This window comes from Melitaea cinxia, chromosome 20 (genome assembly GCF_905220565.1).
Source record: "Melitaea cinxia chromosome 20, ilMelCinx1.1, whole genome shotgun sequence".
NCBI lineage: Eukaryota > Metazoa > Arthropoda > Insecta > Lepidoptera > Nymphalidae > Melitaea > Melitaea cinxia.
Genome location: NC_059413.1, coordinates 7783777 through 7800774, shown reverse-complemented (window position 1 = coordinate 7800774; position 16998 = coordinate 7783777). Strand labels below are relative to the sequence as shown.

The following is a 16998-nucleotide window of genomic DNA, read 5'->3' as shown; positions in this document are numbered from 1 at the left end:
ATCAAGAGGAATTTTTCTTTCCATGATTACAATCCTTGAAATTTTTCTTATTTAAGACAAACTTAAATAGAATGTTTTTTTTTTTAATAATGTAAGGTATTAACATAGGTAGTTGTAACACATTGTAGAAATAAACATACTTTTTATTTAACAACTCTTTTATTGAGATTCTATGTGTATTTTTTTTTCATATATTAAAAATCGTAATACACTATTAAAAATTACCCACACATATATATGAGTATTGTTGAACACAGACAATTGTAATTGTATACAGAAATCAGTGTTTTACGTACATCTGATCAATGTGATCACAAAAATGTGTAAAACTTATAATACTTTTTTGCTATCCAAGCAACAGCAGCATTCGAGAACTGACCAAACACATACAATAAAAAATCACTCAAAAAATAAGTTGTTTCAATCATATCAGTTTTTGTAGTAAAAAAGTTAGTTATAGTGTCAGTTATACTAGTTAAAAAATTGATTTAAAGTTGCGTTCAATTATAGATGTAAATTTATATTTTTTTTTTTTTTTTTGAATCTGTATTTCTTAATATATAAGATAAAATAAGTCTAGTTTTAAGTCATGTCAGTAAATACGCTGCTAAATTTATAAATCCTATTTACCTTAAAAACTGTATTAATTCTGTGATATAAATAAAGGAGATAAGCACATATATTTATATTTATGCAACATGATACTAATTTTGTATTGAAATAGTTTATATATTATTTTTCAAAAGAGTAACTGCGGAGTTTCTTGCCGATTCTTCTCTGCAGAATCTACATTCCGAATCGGTGGTAGCTTAACTTTTACAAAAATAATAATGTATTTTTAAAGTTCTAATTTGTAAAATGACGATTGAAAATGGCCATGGGGCCTTTTTATAAAACTGTTTTTGATTTTGATTTTTGATTTTTGATTTATTTGAACTTTTGGCAATTAATTAGAAAGAAACTCATATAGTTAGAAAATTGTAATTTATTTAATATTCAATATAGTGACAACTCTAGACCAATAGATGCAACAAAATCTATTTTTTTTTTTTTTAATTTTTGACTTATGTCCTTTATCTTTTCACCACAGAATTGTTTATTGATAAGTATTATAATTATTATAGTGTACATTCGCACACTTAAAATTTAATTGTAAATCATAATAAAGATTCAACACAGCTCATAAGGATGTCGTAAAAATAAATTCAAAATGGTACACGCTTTACAAATAAACTGTTAATAATTAAACTCTAAAATTTTATTAAGTTGCCTTTACCTGTATTTATATTTTAAAAAAGTCTAAATAATTTTTAAAATTGTACGTAACTTTACAAATTTTTTTTTTCAGAATTTGTGTCTTATAATAAAAATATTTGTTTTTGCAGTCATAAGTATAATTTTTACTCGCCGGCTGATCCATAGCTTATAAAATTTTTATATCATTAGATAGTATAGTATCGTATATAGTATCCGCCAACCCGCATTGGAGCAGCGTGGTGGATTAAGCTCTGATCCTTCTCCTACATGGGGAAAGAGGCCTATGCCCAGTAGTGGGATATTACAGGCTGAAGTGTTAGATAGTATAAAACAAAGTCGCTTCCCGCTGTCTGTTTAAGCTTAGATCTTTAAAACTACGCAACGGATTTTGATGCGGTTTTCTTTAGTACATAGAATGATTGTAGAGTAACACTGATAGTTTTTGCAACCGTGCGAAGCCGGGGCGAGTCGCTAGTATATGTATATAGTATTACGTCCCGTTGTGTCGCAATCTTTGCTTTGATGTAACATTACAATATTTACAATACTATCGAACTAGACATTGATCAGCGGACCCCAGAACATCTTGGAGACTCGCGTTTCGTCCTCCGTAAAGAAGAAATCTTTTCCGAGTTTCACAAACTCTTTGAGAGATAGCTTGCCGTCCTGTAAAATGATTTATTAAAAATCTTTCGAAGTAGCTTAATTCTTTTAATGCCCGAATTTCTATAGAAGTAAGCTAGTACTGATGACAATACCATTCATATATTCCAGTTGACATAAATTAACAATGTTTAGTTTATTTACGGTTCTGTCTTAATGAAAATAAATATATATTATATGAATGCACCCAAATACAAAAAAAACAAATGTCAAAAATTTACTTTTTACAAGATAATAATAATTATGACTTTAATATATAAACGCAAAACAGATTCAAATTAATCTTACCATATTAGTGTCGATAACTGCAAAGGCAACGGCCGCGTGCTCGTTGTCGAGTCCGAGGCACTGGAAGAACAGCTTGAACTCCTCCACGGAGATATATCCAGACTTGTCTTTATCAACTGCCTGCGAATAACAGTACAATGGTACTTACTATCAGATATTGTTAACCGACTTCCAAAAAAGGAGGAGGTTCTCAATTCGACTGTATTTTTTTTTATGTATGTTACATCAGAAATTTGGACCGTGTGGACCGATTTCGACAAAAATTTTTAATCGAAAGGTGGTGTGTGTCAATTGGTCCCATTTAAATTTATTTGAGATCTAACAACTACTTTTCGAGTTATATCTAATAATGCGTTTTTACTTGACGCTTTTTTCGTCGACCTACATTGTATTATACCGCATAACTTTCTACTGGATGTACTGATTTTGATAATTCTTTTTTTTTTTGGAAAGGAGATATCCCTAGTGTAGTACCATGATAAGGAAACCAGGATCTGATGACGGGATCCCAGAGAAATCGAGGGAAACTCTTGAAAATCCGCATAACTTTTTACTGGGTGTACCGATTTTAATAATTTTTAATTTAATCGAAAGCTGATGTTTGTCATGTGGTCACATATAAATTTTATCGAGATCTGATAACTACTTTTTGAGTAATCTTTGATAACGCGTAGTTACTTGACTATTTTTTCGTCGATCTACGTTGTATTACTCGTCGATGTAATTGAAGTCGGTTTTTTTTCGTTTGCGAGCAAACACAATTATTTAGTAACCCGTTTACACTGCTCTTATAATTAAACATTTTAAATACCAAACTTCTTTTTAAATTGATCTTATGTTCGGTAAATAGAATTAATAAAAATAATAATTAAGACATACGCATATAACCTTGCTTAAGTAAAGCGAAGACACATTCTTTCTAATTTTAAAAGTGGCCAAGTTATATTATTTGTCAGGTTATTTCATCATGGTGAGAAATATGCAGCTGATGAAGCTAAAACTTTGATAAAATAAACGATAATGAATTTCACTAAATTTACAAACATACCTTAAATAAATACGGCAGCCATTGGTGGGCCCTTTTCTTTAAATTTTTATCATTAAGCATGTGGTTCATATCTTCTAGATACTGCTCCACGGTCACGTAGTTGTAGGGGTCTATCACACCCCATTGCTCTTCCCATGTTAACTGTATAACAATAACATCAAACTCACACATTTAAACAATTAAGGACCTAATGAAGTGGGCTATGGAACTCACAAAGTTATGATAAGTCATAACTTTGCTAGCTTTTTAAAAAAAAGTCGATGGGCATTTTGTTTGTTGAAATCTCTACTTTCTGACGGTGTAGAAAAAAATATTTAATTACTGTGGTAAATGTTGATGACTTAAAGTTTAGCCGGAAATCTAGATAAACCGTAATGTTACCCTTAAACCCCCCATCCCTAACACTTCCCGTACTCAGATCGCCCGTACTTTATTTTTCCTTTCATTTTCGTTGTATTCTCTTCCTTTTCCAATGGGTTTCATCCTACCATAATTTTTTTCACTTTTTACCATTTTCAAAAGCACTGGTCTATATATAATATATATATATATATATGTTTGATGAGTACAATTATAAACATTTTTTAATATCATATCAAAAATCGACCGTTCCAGCGGAGATCGAACCTGCATCTCCGACTGACCTGTCGAAATTTGTTTTTCTGGCTAATTTAAAAAAACCACTAGAATTTTGTTTTAAAACTATATTATTATTTGAGAAATGTAATAGTTAAAGTGACAATGTAAAACCCGAAATAAAAAATTTCTACGTATTATAACACAAAATAAACGTATTTACTCGGTCAAAATGCCCACATGTAAACTTCGTTTCCCGTCGAATTTGTGTTAATACTGACCTTAATAATATCACTGAATTCTTTAGCTTGCTTCTCATCCAGATTTCCTAGGGACTTAAAGCGTTCGGAAAATAGCAGGAAGTCATTGAATGAGATCAATCCATCCTTGTCTACGTCGAGGATGTTGTGCACTGTGCGCATTTTTCGCCTCCAAAACTCGGACTAGAACAAAAGGATGAAAAAAAAATAATGTACGCAGTTTTACTGTATTATTTGATACTGTATTATTGTTAGTGTTCTTGTTACTTGTTAATGATCTTTATGTCTTAGTGATGTGCAGAGACTGAATAAATGAATCGAAAGTAATTAATGACACGTTATATCAACAAAAATAACATAAATTTGCTCTTTTCCCAACTGAAACATCTAGAAATAGCTTGGACCCACAGTATCAGATAGTGCCGCTAAACTTAGCTAAGGCGCTCACTGAACTATTACACATTAAAAGGTTCCATTGCATCAGATATAATGGAAACTAAAATTAAGCATAAGATTCTAAATTTCCGTCCTTGAACACGATACAAGTTACTAACGAAAAAAAAAAAAATTTAACAAATGTTTATTGTTAAACGCTGCAGAATTGCTTAATTCTTCGTGTAAAAATTCAATAAATTAATCTTTTAAACGTTATACTCACTCGGTCGTAACCCTTGCACTCCGTGTCAGAATCGGAGTCACTTTCGCTGTCAGACTCTTTTTTCCTCCGGTTCTCCTCTGGTCTGCCGTGCTGCTTGCTGTAGTTCCGTCTCAGTGCTCCTGCGTACTCTGCTACTTCGATATCTCGAGACTCTTGTATTGTCTGTATGTAGCACACGTTGCCATTGCAGATCACTTTTGTGTGAATCAGCTGTAACAATTAATTAACCTTCATTATTGTTTTATATTTTATTCTTGACTAGCGACCCACATTGGCTTCGCTTTTGGAACACATAATTTTTTTAAGCGACATTTTTGGACTAGGCCCTTACTACCCAGAAATACCTGCCAAAAATTCATCACATTTCATCAATAGTTTTAGAACGCATAGAGGGCAAATATACAAATATTGAATTTTATTTATAACTAGCTCGCGACTTCACCCGGGTGGAATTTAACAAAAAAATTTGTTCAGTTCGCATTTCTAAAAAAAGTAGCTTAACGTTACTCCTTATTACATCAGCTGTCTATTAGTGAATGTCCCATCAAAATCGGTCCACCCGTTTCAGAGATTAGCCGGAACAAACAAACAGACAGTCAGACAAAAATTATAAAAAAATGTTATTTTGGTATATTTACCGTATATACATCCATATACATTTAGTAAAAGCGGTTATTTTAATATAACAAACAGACACTCCGATCGCGAATCGTTCGTCATCTATACTAATATTATAAAGAGGTAAAGTTTATAACTTTGTTTGTATGTAGGGGGTGATCTTCGCAAATACTGATCCGATCATGAAAATTCTTTCACTAACAGAAAGCTACATTATTCAGGAGTGACATGGGGTATATTTTATTGTAATTGAACAAAAAATTCAGTAAATAAGAAAAAGATTAAAATATAATATCAAAATGGTAAATAAACTAGCGCCATCTATCGCTATTAGAAAACAATTTATTAGTCTTTCAACGTTATTAATTTAGTCTTATTTTAGTCTATCGACGACGTTTTCTCGATTTTTGATAGATGACGTTGGAGCAACATATTATTTATTTAAGCGCTATAAAATTTGTTTTTTAAAGTATGTTATTTGGTTCTGTAATTTAAAATAATAAATACACGGGAGCAACATATTATTTATTTAAGTGCTATAAAATTTTGATCTTTAAAGTATGTTATTTGGTTAATATAATAATAATTAACACCCAACGAAGTGGGCACGGGTAGGCTAGTCTTAATATAAAAATATCGCGTTAATTGCGGTGGTAACACCAAATAAGGTCCAATTACCATGTTCGATGGTGTTGTAATATTTTAACAGTAAACAGATAGTAATAACAGAGCAGTAATCAGAGTAGCAGTAGAGCAGATCGTTTTAATATAGGTAAAACAAAACTTACTATGAAATAAGAGATCGTAGTTATATTTTGTTATTGGTACTTATTTAGTTTTTTAACCGACTTCCAAAAAAGGAGGAGGTTCTCAATTCGACTATATATATATATATATATATATTTTATGTATGTTACATCAGAACTTTTGACCGGGTAGACCGATTTCGACAAATTTTGTTTTAATCGAAAGGTGGTGTGTGCCAATTGGTCCCATTTAAATTTATTTGAGATCTAACAACTACTTTTCGAGTTATATCTAATAATGCGTTTTTACTTGACGCTTTTTTCGTCGACCTACGTTGTATTATACCGCATAACTTTTTTTTTACTTTTAAATGAAGGAACATTATGCAAATAAAAATAAAATGCTTTCGACTCTCTGGTATTCCACTTATACAAATAATAATACAGACAATAACAACATTTTAACGATTAAAATTAAGTAGCATACAGCAACTTGTATCTAAGGGCCTACCTTGAAGAGGCAACAACAGACGTTCACTTGTTTGTTATATATGTTATCGTAGTCAATAAGCGAAAGACGTTAGACATATCTCTTAACAATTTTAAAACAAAACCTCTCATTCATTTTTATTTCATTTTTCCCGTAAGTTTAACATATGGCCTCACGCCCGTGTTGTTTATTGTACCTACGGTTACAGTTATAATTTAAGGTTTTCAATTAAAAGACTCATACATGTTTCTTAATGACTACGCATAAATACTATTGAAAGTAGGTAGGTATACGAGAAATTAGGGATTTATAACAAAAAAATAAAAATTAGGAAATATAAATTGCACATTCCCTACTGCCACAAAAAAAAATCATATACATTACAAAGTGCGTGCATAAAAAGTACACATGTCAGAACTCAGAAGTGAAACTTCTTTGGCAAACTAATTTTTAAGTCTCGTTTACATTTATACAATTCTAAAGCTTTAGATTTCCGTTCCAGTGCCATCGACGAAAACGTTACCATTTCATCCGTAATAATTTTACCCTAATGCGCCTAAAGAATTTAACTTCAAAAGTGTAAATATGTTTTAATATTAAATTAGAGATTGTAATTACTACTACTACTACTACTACTACTACGCTTCGCTGCAGTTATTCTTTTAAATAAAAAGGTGAGTTTGAAATAAAAACGAAGTAATCAACGAAGTCGAACGGGCAACAGTTATAACCATGCAAAGAAAATATTTAACTGAATTAATTTTCTTTCATAGACCTAGGGTGGAAACAAGCGTATGGTACATCTGATGTTAGGCGAATACCGTAGCCTATGGACGCCTGTAACGCCATACCGTACGTAAACTAAAAATAAATTTAAAAAAAGAATGTGTACTTATGTACGCACGTAAGAAGTTATACTTCATTGGCTAGCTAACTTCACGTTGTTAACTTCTTCTTCGTTGACTAGCTAACTTCAGGGCGTCGATTTTTTTCGTGTCGGTGTGCGCGCGCATTGTATAAATTTACTCTCATGTTTTTCCTAACGCGCCAAAAGAAGCATAACTTCAAAAGTATTTTAGAAACATAAATACTTTTTGTTATTTGCACTATTGTAAAATACTTACTTATATTTTATATTCCATTACGCAACTCAGTTATTAAGTGGTCATCAATAAATTAAAAAAGTGACTTTCTCTATGGTATGTGATGGGTTTTTCTGTAAATCAAATAAAGTTAGGTCAATACTTACGTAAGAACAAAACGTAATTTCTTTCGAGCATTTTGATGACCCACAATAAGCGACTTAGTGCTTAAAAATGTATTTTAATGATAGATAGATATTATTGGTAATAATTACTAACCATTTCTATTAAGCAATAATGTTTAAGGAAGTTGTAAGTTAAAAAAGAAAACAGAATTGCGAGTGCAACTGAGTGACGAGGCTAGTTATGTCTGACCCGAACCAAAGTTCAAACATCGTTCGCTACAATTGATTCAATTTGAGACAATATTATTCAATCGCTTATTTCAATGTTGAAGAAAATAATACATTGATATAACTGAGGTAGGTTTGTTAACTGAAATAGGGCATAGCAGGAAATTGCCTGCTCAAAAATGGAGCAGCCCGACTGGGGTAGGACCTTACAGAAGATCACAGCTAAATAGTACTGCTTTCGAGCAGTGTTGTGTTCCTGTTGGTGAGTAAGGTGACCAGAGCTTCTGGGGGAATTAGGGGTAGGCAACGCTCTTGCGATGCTTCTGGTGTTGCTGACGTCAATAAGCTACGGTAATCGCTTGCCATCAGGTAAGCAATACGCTTGTTTGCCGACATAGTTATACAAATATATATATATATATACTTTTAGCAATTAATTTAAGTACATATAAGTAGATAAAATTAGTGTCTGTGTATGATGTAAATAATAATAACTTTTGATTAAACGTGAAAATGTTTCGGTATAGTAAGTTGATTAAGAAGTTAATGGAACATGTTCTTTTATAGGTGTTTTAGTTATAGATGAGTTATAAATATCCACACAAAAATGCCTGCATCAAAATGGTATCATTTATGTTCAGCTTAGGGTCAATACATACTAATTTGGTAGGTTATTCTTATTACATTTTTTAATTTTTATTTAAAAATTTTATCTTAGTTATTTTGTAAAATTAAAAATACTAATAAAAACAATAAAGTTATTATTTATTTATACTAACTTTTAAATAATAATTTTATTTCTTTTAACAAATAGATATTCTAGATGTTTTCTTCGTGTTTCGTTATTGTCGAATCAAAATAAAAACAACTGAATATCACCATGTGGTCAACTGTACACTGCCCTGCGCGTGCGCTTACACAAGACGGTCAACGACCTTATTATCATAGCAAATGCAACTATGTCAACTTAAATATTTACCAACTTCGAGTTTGGGTTAAGTTATGAGAACTACATGTGATATAATATGCTTCTAAACCTTCGTATTTCTATAGTGATATTATGCAACAAACCACTCTTGCTACACAAGCTACGTACTCTACTTAAATTCTGTACTTGGATCTGCTAATATAATATATAATATAACGGCATCTTGGTGCTATTGAAATCACGGACGGTTTTTAGATACATTTAAAACAAAAATTTACCATTAAATTAAAACATCAATGCAATAATTTGAATACCTATTAACTGATGTAGGAAAAAGTAGAAAATATCCTGCTCAAAATCTGGAGCAGCCCGACTGGAGAGGTACCTAAATTTTAGACAATCACAGGTAAATAATACTGCCAGTGACCAGATCTCCTTGGGGGGATAGGGGGTAGGATCGGCAATAGGCTTGTGATACTTCTGGTGTTGCAGGCGTCTATAAACTACGGTAATTGCTTACCTTCAAATGCGTAGTACGCTTGTTTGCCGACCTAGTTATATAAAAAAAATCGACATGAAAGTTTGTTATCAAGTATGACCCTATTTAGAAAAAAAAAAATTGTATTCAAATAAGATGCCCTAATTTTTCGATGACTGTAAATTCATACATACGAATCATGAATCAACTGGTGTTGATATTTATGTGGTTTATATTACAAGTGACAGCTTGATGACAAGTGTCGCTTCGATTCAGACCAGACAATTTGCGAATTAGTACGAGGTTAAAATGTATACATAACATAAGAATCTTTAAGACCAAACAAGAATCTGAAGGGCAATGCAAATTTTACATTTCAATATATTCTATACAAGTGTCCGAAAAAATAAAAACCAGGTGCTATTCTACGAAATTAGTTCATTATTATCTGTATTTTTCTGTATTAGTAATTTAAATAAAACATTCATCATTCATAGGATCAAAGCAACAAACCAAAAATATTATCAAATCTCACATGATTGAAGCTAGACCCGAGTGAAACCACGTAGTTGTCTTGTATAAATATTAATTTTACGATCTTAATAAAAAAGGTAAACTGCTGCGGATATCATACAATAACAAATACTTTAATGACTTAAGCCATTTCCTACTACGAGTATAACCAGTGGCGCCAGTAACTAAGCATGTTAAAACCTTATTACCTTGTGGTTATATTTTTTACATTTTTAAATTCAACAAGTTTTTAACTGACTGTGAAAGGAGGAGAGCCTCATTTCGACTGATGTGTGTGTGTGGGTGTGTGTGTGTGTGTGTGTGTTTGTTACCTCATAAGCTGGGTGTAACTGAAGTCGGTTTTTTTCATTTGCAAGCAAACACAATTACCTATATCTGTAACACAAATAATTATGTGTCTGAAGGGAATTTATAAAATGTGCTTCAACTGACTATTTGAATACGGTGTTCTAATGTCACGAAATTTGTGTATTTTATAAATATCAACTATACTACTAACTATAATTAAGTATAATACAACTATACTATAATTAAGTATAATATTTTATATTTTTAATAAAAAACAATGCAGGTGTAGTACATGTGTGCCAGTGTGCTGTATAAAAGGTCATTGATCCTATGATCAAGGAACACATAAAAGATCCCATGTCAAATGCAGACAGCATTGGCAAGGTCAGGAATAACGCTTTTACATAGCTTTTTACATTTTTATGTTGTAAACGACCGCTCTGGCTAAAAAACCGATTCGATTCCCGCTTGGAGTTATTATTTACCGATTCAATTCCCGCTTGGAGTGGATATTAATTTATGTTCATACAAATATTTATTTCTGGTCTGGTTGTTAGTCTTTATGAGTCTCTCCATCGTGCTTCGGAGAGCACGTTAAGCTGTCGGTCGCGGTTGTTATCATGCACACCTGATAGCGATCGTTTCTCACAGTAAGTAAGCAATATATCCGCCAACCCGCATTGGTGCAGTGTGGTGAATTAAGCTCTGATCCTTCTACAACATGGGGAAAGAGGCCTATGCCCAGCAGTGAGATGCAGTGAGGCTGAATCAGTTATTAACATTTGTTTTTTTTTTTGTTTGGCTACGCATGGTTATACATAATTACGAAAAAAATAAATTATATTTCAAATTTTATTATGGCCTATTAATTTAACTACAATGTAAAAGTAATAGTCATATTAAAGTCAATATTTTACTTTTATTGCAACATCAATATAATATCTTAACAGATTAAGATTTTAAAAAATGATCCATTGTTTGCGCTTGCGCAATAGATGCGGATGTTCGTATGCGTCGAATGCATAAAGGTCATAGAACTCATTATTTAACGAAGTAGACTAGCTCCGTTAAAGTAAAGTATTAATTATGATAATGGTCGTAGGTTCGATTTACTACTCAGAAACTTAATTATGTCTAAAGTAACGATAGGCACCTGGCAGTTTAACTTTTAACTGGATAAGAGTATTTACTATTAGTTACAGTTCGAACCGAACCAATTCACGAAAATTCAATCTTTTATTAATCACTGAAAAAAGCGGGTGATGTACTAAATGTTAAGTGTGAAGCCTATCACAATATATTAGTGAAAATCACATCTAAATCGGATAAGCTGTTCCTGAAATTACCACGCACAAACGTAGAGACAAACAGACAAAAATTCTAACAATCATTATTTTGTGTGCTATTTGCTTTGATAAAGCTCCCAATACTACTCGGCTACTGGACAGTTATGATTTAAAACAGGATATTTAACGATAGAGCTATATTACAGTGGTAGCTCACCTCGCAGTGAGCTATATTGAGTTATCACGTGTATTTATTTTTCATCGTACGCGCGATTTCTAAGCAAAAAAAAAAAACCAAAACATCTTGTAATCTTGATGCTTGTCTAAAAATTTGTGTCACGGTGGTTAATTTTTCAGAATCAGATTATATGTATATTTATAGACAATAATTCTGCAGATTTTAATTTATTTTGCATTAAAAAAAAATAGACGTGATATTTGGGTATAGGGGGGGCAACACCTTCACGTTTCTTACTCTGGATTGAATTATTCTCCTAATAAAATAAATTTTATTATAATTTTATTTTGAAGTAATTAATTATGATTGATTGTTCGATCTCTACTACTGTAATACCTATAAACTTTGTAATTAAAAATTATTTTCTACTTTTTAGTTCAATTAGCTATAAAAGCGTGGTTTTTTAGTTTTTTTAAACTATAATTTATTAAGGATTACATTTAATCGATTTCTGTAAAATGATAACTCATTCCAGCTACGAACCTATATGCAGTTGTATACATATACATATACATATACATATGTCCAGTTTTAATTGTGAACGAAGCCAGTTCAACATGTTCTTCGAGGAACTTCATATCGAAATGTCAAGGTCTAGTATAACTGTATTAACTTTCACCTTCTTCTTCACAAAAAAAAATATGGGGAAAAAAGTAAACAAAGATTTTTTTAATTTACATGTTTGTTATTGCCGGCCCGAAAGTCTTAATCTTCTTATATATAAAATTCTCGTGTCACAATGTTAGTGTAACTAACTCTCCGAAACGGCTGGACCGATTGTTATCAAATTTTGTTTACATATCGGAGAGAGGGGGAGATTAAGGGTCCATAACATATTTGGCAAAACAACGTTTGCGGTGTCAGCTAGTTATTATATAGAATAATTTGTATATTTCTTATATTTTTCCATACCTACAAAGTGTTAATGTGTCCCTGCAATCATGATTCCGCTATCCCTCTATGGCTTTGTTAAATTGCCGTATATCATTGAAAGTTGTAGGCATTTGAAATTTTCATAAACTATGTATTACACCGAACGCTATAATATTGAAAGATGAATGGAGTAAATTTAAAGGATGAAAGCTAGCTAAAAAGGTAGTTAGATTTGTAAGGGTCTTAAATGATGAACCATTTGTATACCACATTTTTTATAAGTAGTTTGTTTTGCTTGGCCCTCTATTGTTATTACACGTTTTATTAATGTATAGTACATAGAAAACCCTACTACGTGAACACGTAGGCCAAAGCAATATTGTGTACATGTTATTGTTTAGATCGAATCAAGGTTATTTTTTGTTTATATCGCTTCCGATATAAATGTTTACTAACGTATTGTTACGCAACATTCGTTACTTCGTCAGCTAAATTTTGATAGAAGATTAATTTTTTTAATAGTAACTATCTGTTCTGTGTCCCGCGTTTCTACCCGCGTTAATTTGAGGAAGAAAGTTACTACTCACTAAAATATTATATAGCCTATAGCGTTCTTCGGTAAATGGGGTATCCAACACAAAAATAATTTTTCAATTCGATTACAAAAAAACGCAATTTACACTTGTGTAGAAGCTCTTCATCGTTTTATTTCACTAAATTTTGATTTATACAATGTCCTTAAGACATTTTATATTTTCTTCTCCATGTACAACTACTAATAATTTCAGCCAAAATTATCGTCTTAGTAATATTTATTAATTTATCATTTTTTATTTTAACTAACGATAACAATGAAAAGTTCTCACTGACGCCATAGATACAATCAATAAACATACAATCAATAAAATTAAACTTTCTTTTCGATGGATTTTAATATGAACACCACTAGGGATATAATATAATTAAAGTTTACGGATCAAAAAAATGACATAAGCAATTTTTACTACTAAATAGTTAATCAAAATCGTAAGTAACAGCAAGCTTTAAAATAAAATTATGTCAAAGTTAATTGAACCCCTACTTCGTACGCTATCTAAACAAATAAATAAAGTTAGAGTGTCTGTTTGTAATATCATAATTGTGTTTGCTCGCAAACGAAAAAAAACCGACTTCAATTACATCGACAAGTAATACAACGTAGATCGACGAAAAAATAGTCAAGTAACTACGCGTTATCAAAGATTACTCAAAAAGTAGTTATCAGATCTCAATAAAATTTATATGTGACCACATGATAAACATCAGCTTTTTAAAAATAACCACTTTTTACCAAATGCATATAGATGTATACACGGTACTTATACCAAAATAACAATTTTTACAATTTTTGTCTGTCTGTCTTTTTGTTCCGGCTTATCTCTGAAACGGCTGGACCGATTTTGACGGGACTTTTACTGGCAGATAGCTGATGTAATAAGGAGTAACTTAGGCTACTTTTATTTTAGAAATTTATTTATTTGTAGCTCTGCGAACTGAACAATATTTTTTTCTTAAATTCCACGCGGACGAAGTCGCGGGTATAGCTAGTATATTAATAATATTATTAATATATAAAATTACTTTGTAGTTTATCTTTTATTTGTATTTAATATATGTCGGAATACGTATTATATATAATTTTGTCATAAGAATTGTACGCAGACTACTCCAATTGACACAGCTCTCCAACTGAATGGCAATTACTACCAATTGGCTACGTTAGCGTAGTGACTGATGCGTTAGCGTTCACAAGTTAGATTCTCGCACATTGCAAATGTTTATGTTTACCATACACTTGTTTGTCGTGGTCTGAGGTGTTGTTTTCGAACCTGACACGAAATTCTAGTCATACTTGCAAGTCGTTGAATGTGAAGCGTTTTTTTTAAGTTACATATAGGTCCAAGTACAATATAAGACATGAAAAATATAACTAAGTTAAACACAGTTGCTGTGTGGTTACGGCATTAAAGAATAAAGCCACCCCCTCTCTTCCCGTGGGTGTCGTAAGAGGCGTCTAAGGGATAACACAGTTCCACTATCATCACCTTGGAACTTGAAAAAGTCAACTGTTGGCTTTGAAATACACAGGCCGAAGACGGGCAGTAGCGTCTTCGGTGCGACAAAGCCAGCCCTGCGGTCAACAGCCCGCCTGCCCAGCGTGGTGACTATGGGCAAAACACATGAGTTCACGCCATTTTTGGCTCGAACTTGTGGAGGCCTATGTCCAGGACTGCAATAGGCTGATGTGATGATGTGATGAATTATCAGTCCCTTTAACAGATAATTTTGTATTGGATCACCCCTTAACATTGTAATGGACTTACCACAAAATTGAGGGCATATACTTAAGGTATACCTACATTCTTATTTATATCAAATTAAGGTATATAATGTTGCTGCAAATTATTTATCAAAAGGGAATGTGATAAGAGGTTATCAGAGTTCAAACTGCAACAGACAAAGAAAAAAATCATCCTGATAATATTTACAATGCATTGATCTTATTTTTACCAAAAAATATATAAAAAAATGACACAGTCATTTAATTATTTTAAAACTAAGATAGTTTAGATAAGTGCTCATTGTGAATATTGCGCTTGCTATAATGAAATAACTTTTTCGGATTTTATCTTGGTTCATTAAGTTTTTTAGATGCCCGACGTTACGGATACTTTACAGCGTTCATCGTCACGGGAGGACCAAAAAGATAAATATCCCGTTTTACAAATATCTCTTACTCTACATAAGAAACCCGCTTACATAATTAATATAAAAAACTCAAATCGGTCACATTTTTAGAAAAATCGATAATAATTAATTACCTAAGTAATAATGTCGATGTTATTAATGACTTTTAACAAATTAAAATTTATTGACTTTAGTGTAACTATACAATCTTATAACACTTAAATTGTTAAATTATTATTCTGATTACAATAATGTTATTAAACTATATTTACTTAAATAGTCCTACTGAAATAGTTCTAAAGTAAAATCTAGCTTCTGCTCGCGATTTCGACCGCGTGGAATAGTTACTTGAAAAAAAAACCGATTTTGAAAAATTATTCATTGATGCTTCGCTCCTATTGATCTTAGCGTGATGATATTTAGCCTATAGCCTTTCTCGATAAAAGAGCTATCTAACGCAATAAATATAATAAATTTTTCAAATCGGACCAGTAGTTCCTGAGATTAGCGCATTCAAACAAACAAACAAACTTTTCTGCTTTTGATATTAGTATAGATAAGCTGCATGTTATTACGAAAAAGATTCATTATAACTTGGTATGTGAAGTTTCTACTGCCTATAAAACAACAGCGCATACTTGATCCTAGATCAGGTTGGTAGACTATAAATATATTTGTTACTTTTATTTTCAAAGGCACGGGAGCGTGGCATTGGATGCGGGGTTTTAACTTTTTTATAGAATGCACTCTTTTTTTATAGCACGTTGCATAGATCTTACTTATATGTAGCTTTATTTCTTTCTTTTAGATTAATTCTTATTAATTATTAGGTATATCGATTGATGTGAATTATGTTATCTAATTTTTAAGGTATATTGTTTTTATATATTTTTTTAATATGGTTTAATTAAACTTACCTTAATTTGTTTTTGAACACTTGCATTTGAGAGAACAGCCGCTGATCTCTCCAAGTTCATTACAGCGGAACGAAAACCCAGTCTCATCAGAGACAACGCCATTGTATTCACTTTCAATCACCCCTTACATATAATATACTAATACAGCTTTTTTACTTATAACTAATTTTTATTAAAAATTAATAAAGTTCACAATTTAAGGGTATCCATGCAGCGCACTCGCAACTATGTTTGGTTTGAAATTCGAATGCGTTCGGTTTTATTCGTCGCTCCAAGCTCAAGAGTGGGGGCGAGCTTGTTTCCAACCAGTACGAAAGTGATTAACGTTGTAGTTAAAAAATAGTGCCCTATAATAGCCCTTACACTAGCGGTGTAAGGGAGTTTTTCGGGTGAATAGCATTAGCGAATTAGCGAGTTGGTGCTATAAGAGTTGTTTGTATGCGTACTTACGCTACGACACGTTTCTATGTTTTTGTTTACCGGCGCACCGTTCTGTTTACGAACGCATCGCATACGATTTTAGTCGTTAAGTCTTTATTCGTAAGTAGTAATAAAAAAAATATTCCGTGTTAATATTTTTTTTGTAATTTTAAAAGCGATAATAATTCGAGGTTTTCGATAGTTAAATTTGCTTCTGTACGATATTAGGAAGGGAGCGAATGTTTGACTACGCTGTCGCTTACACGTACG

At 31.8% G+C, this 16998-nt stretch overlaps 1 protein-coding gene across 1 annotated transcript; it reads right to left on the bottom strand.

Moving 5' to 3' along the window:
* Window positions 1–1744: 1744 nt before the first annotated feature.
* LOC123663585 (sarcoplasmic calcium-binding protein) lies at window positions 1745–16410 on the bottom strand. Its single transcript, XM_045598255.1, has 6 exons — window positions 16309–16410; window positions 4751–4960; window positions 4114–4275; window positions 3257–3397; window positions 2209–2328; window positions 1745–1923 (listed from the first exon to the last, which is right to left on the bottom strand). Exons 1-6 carry the CDS (start codon window positions 16408–16410, stop codon window positions 1813–1815), a joined length of 846 nt encoding a protein of 281 aa, XP_045454211.1. The 3' UTR covers window positions 1745–1812.
* Window positions 16411–16998: the final 588 nt, after the last annotated feature.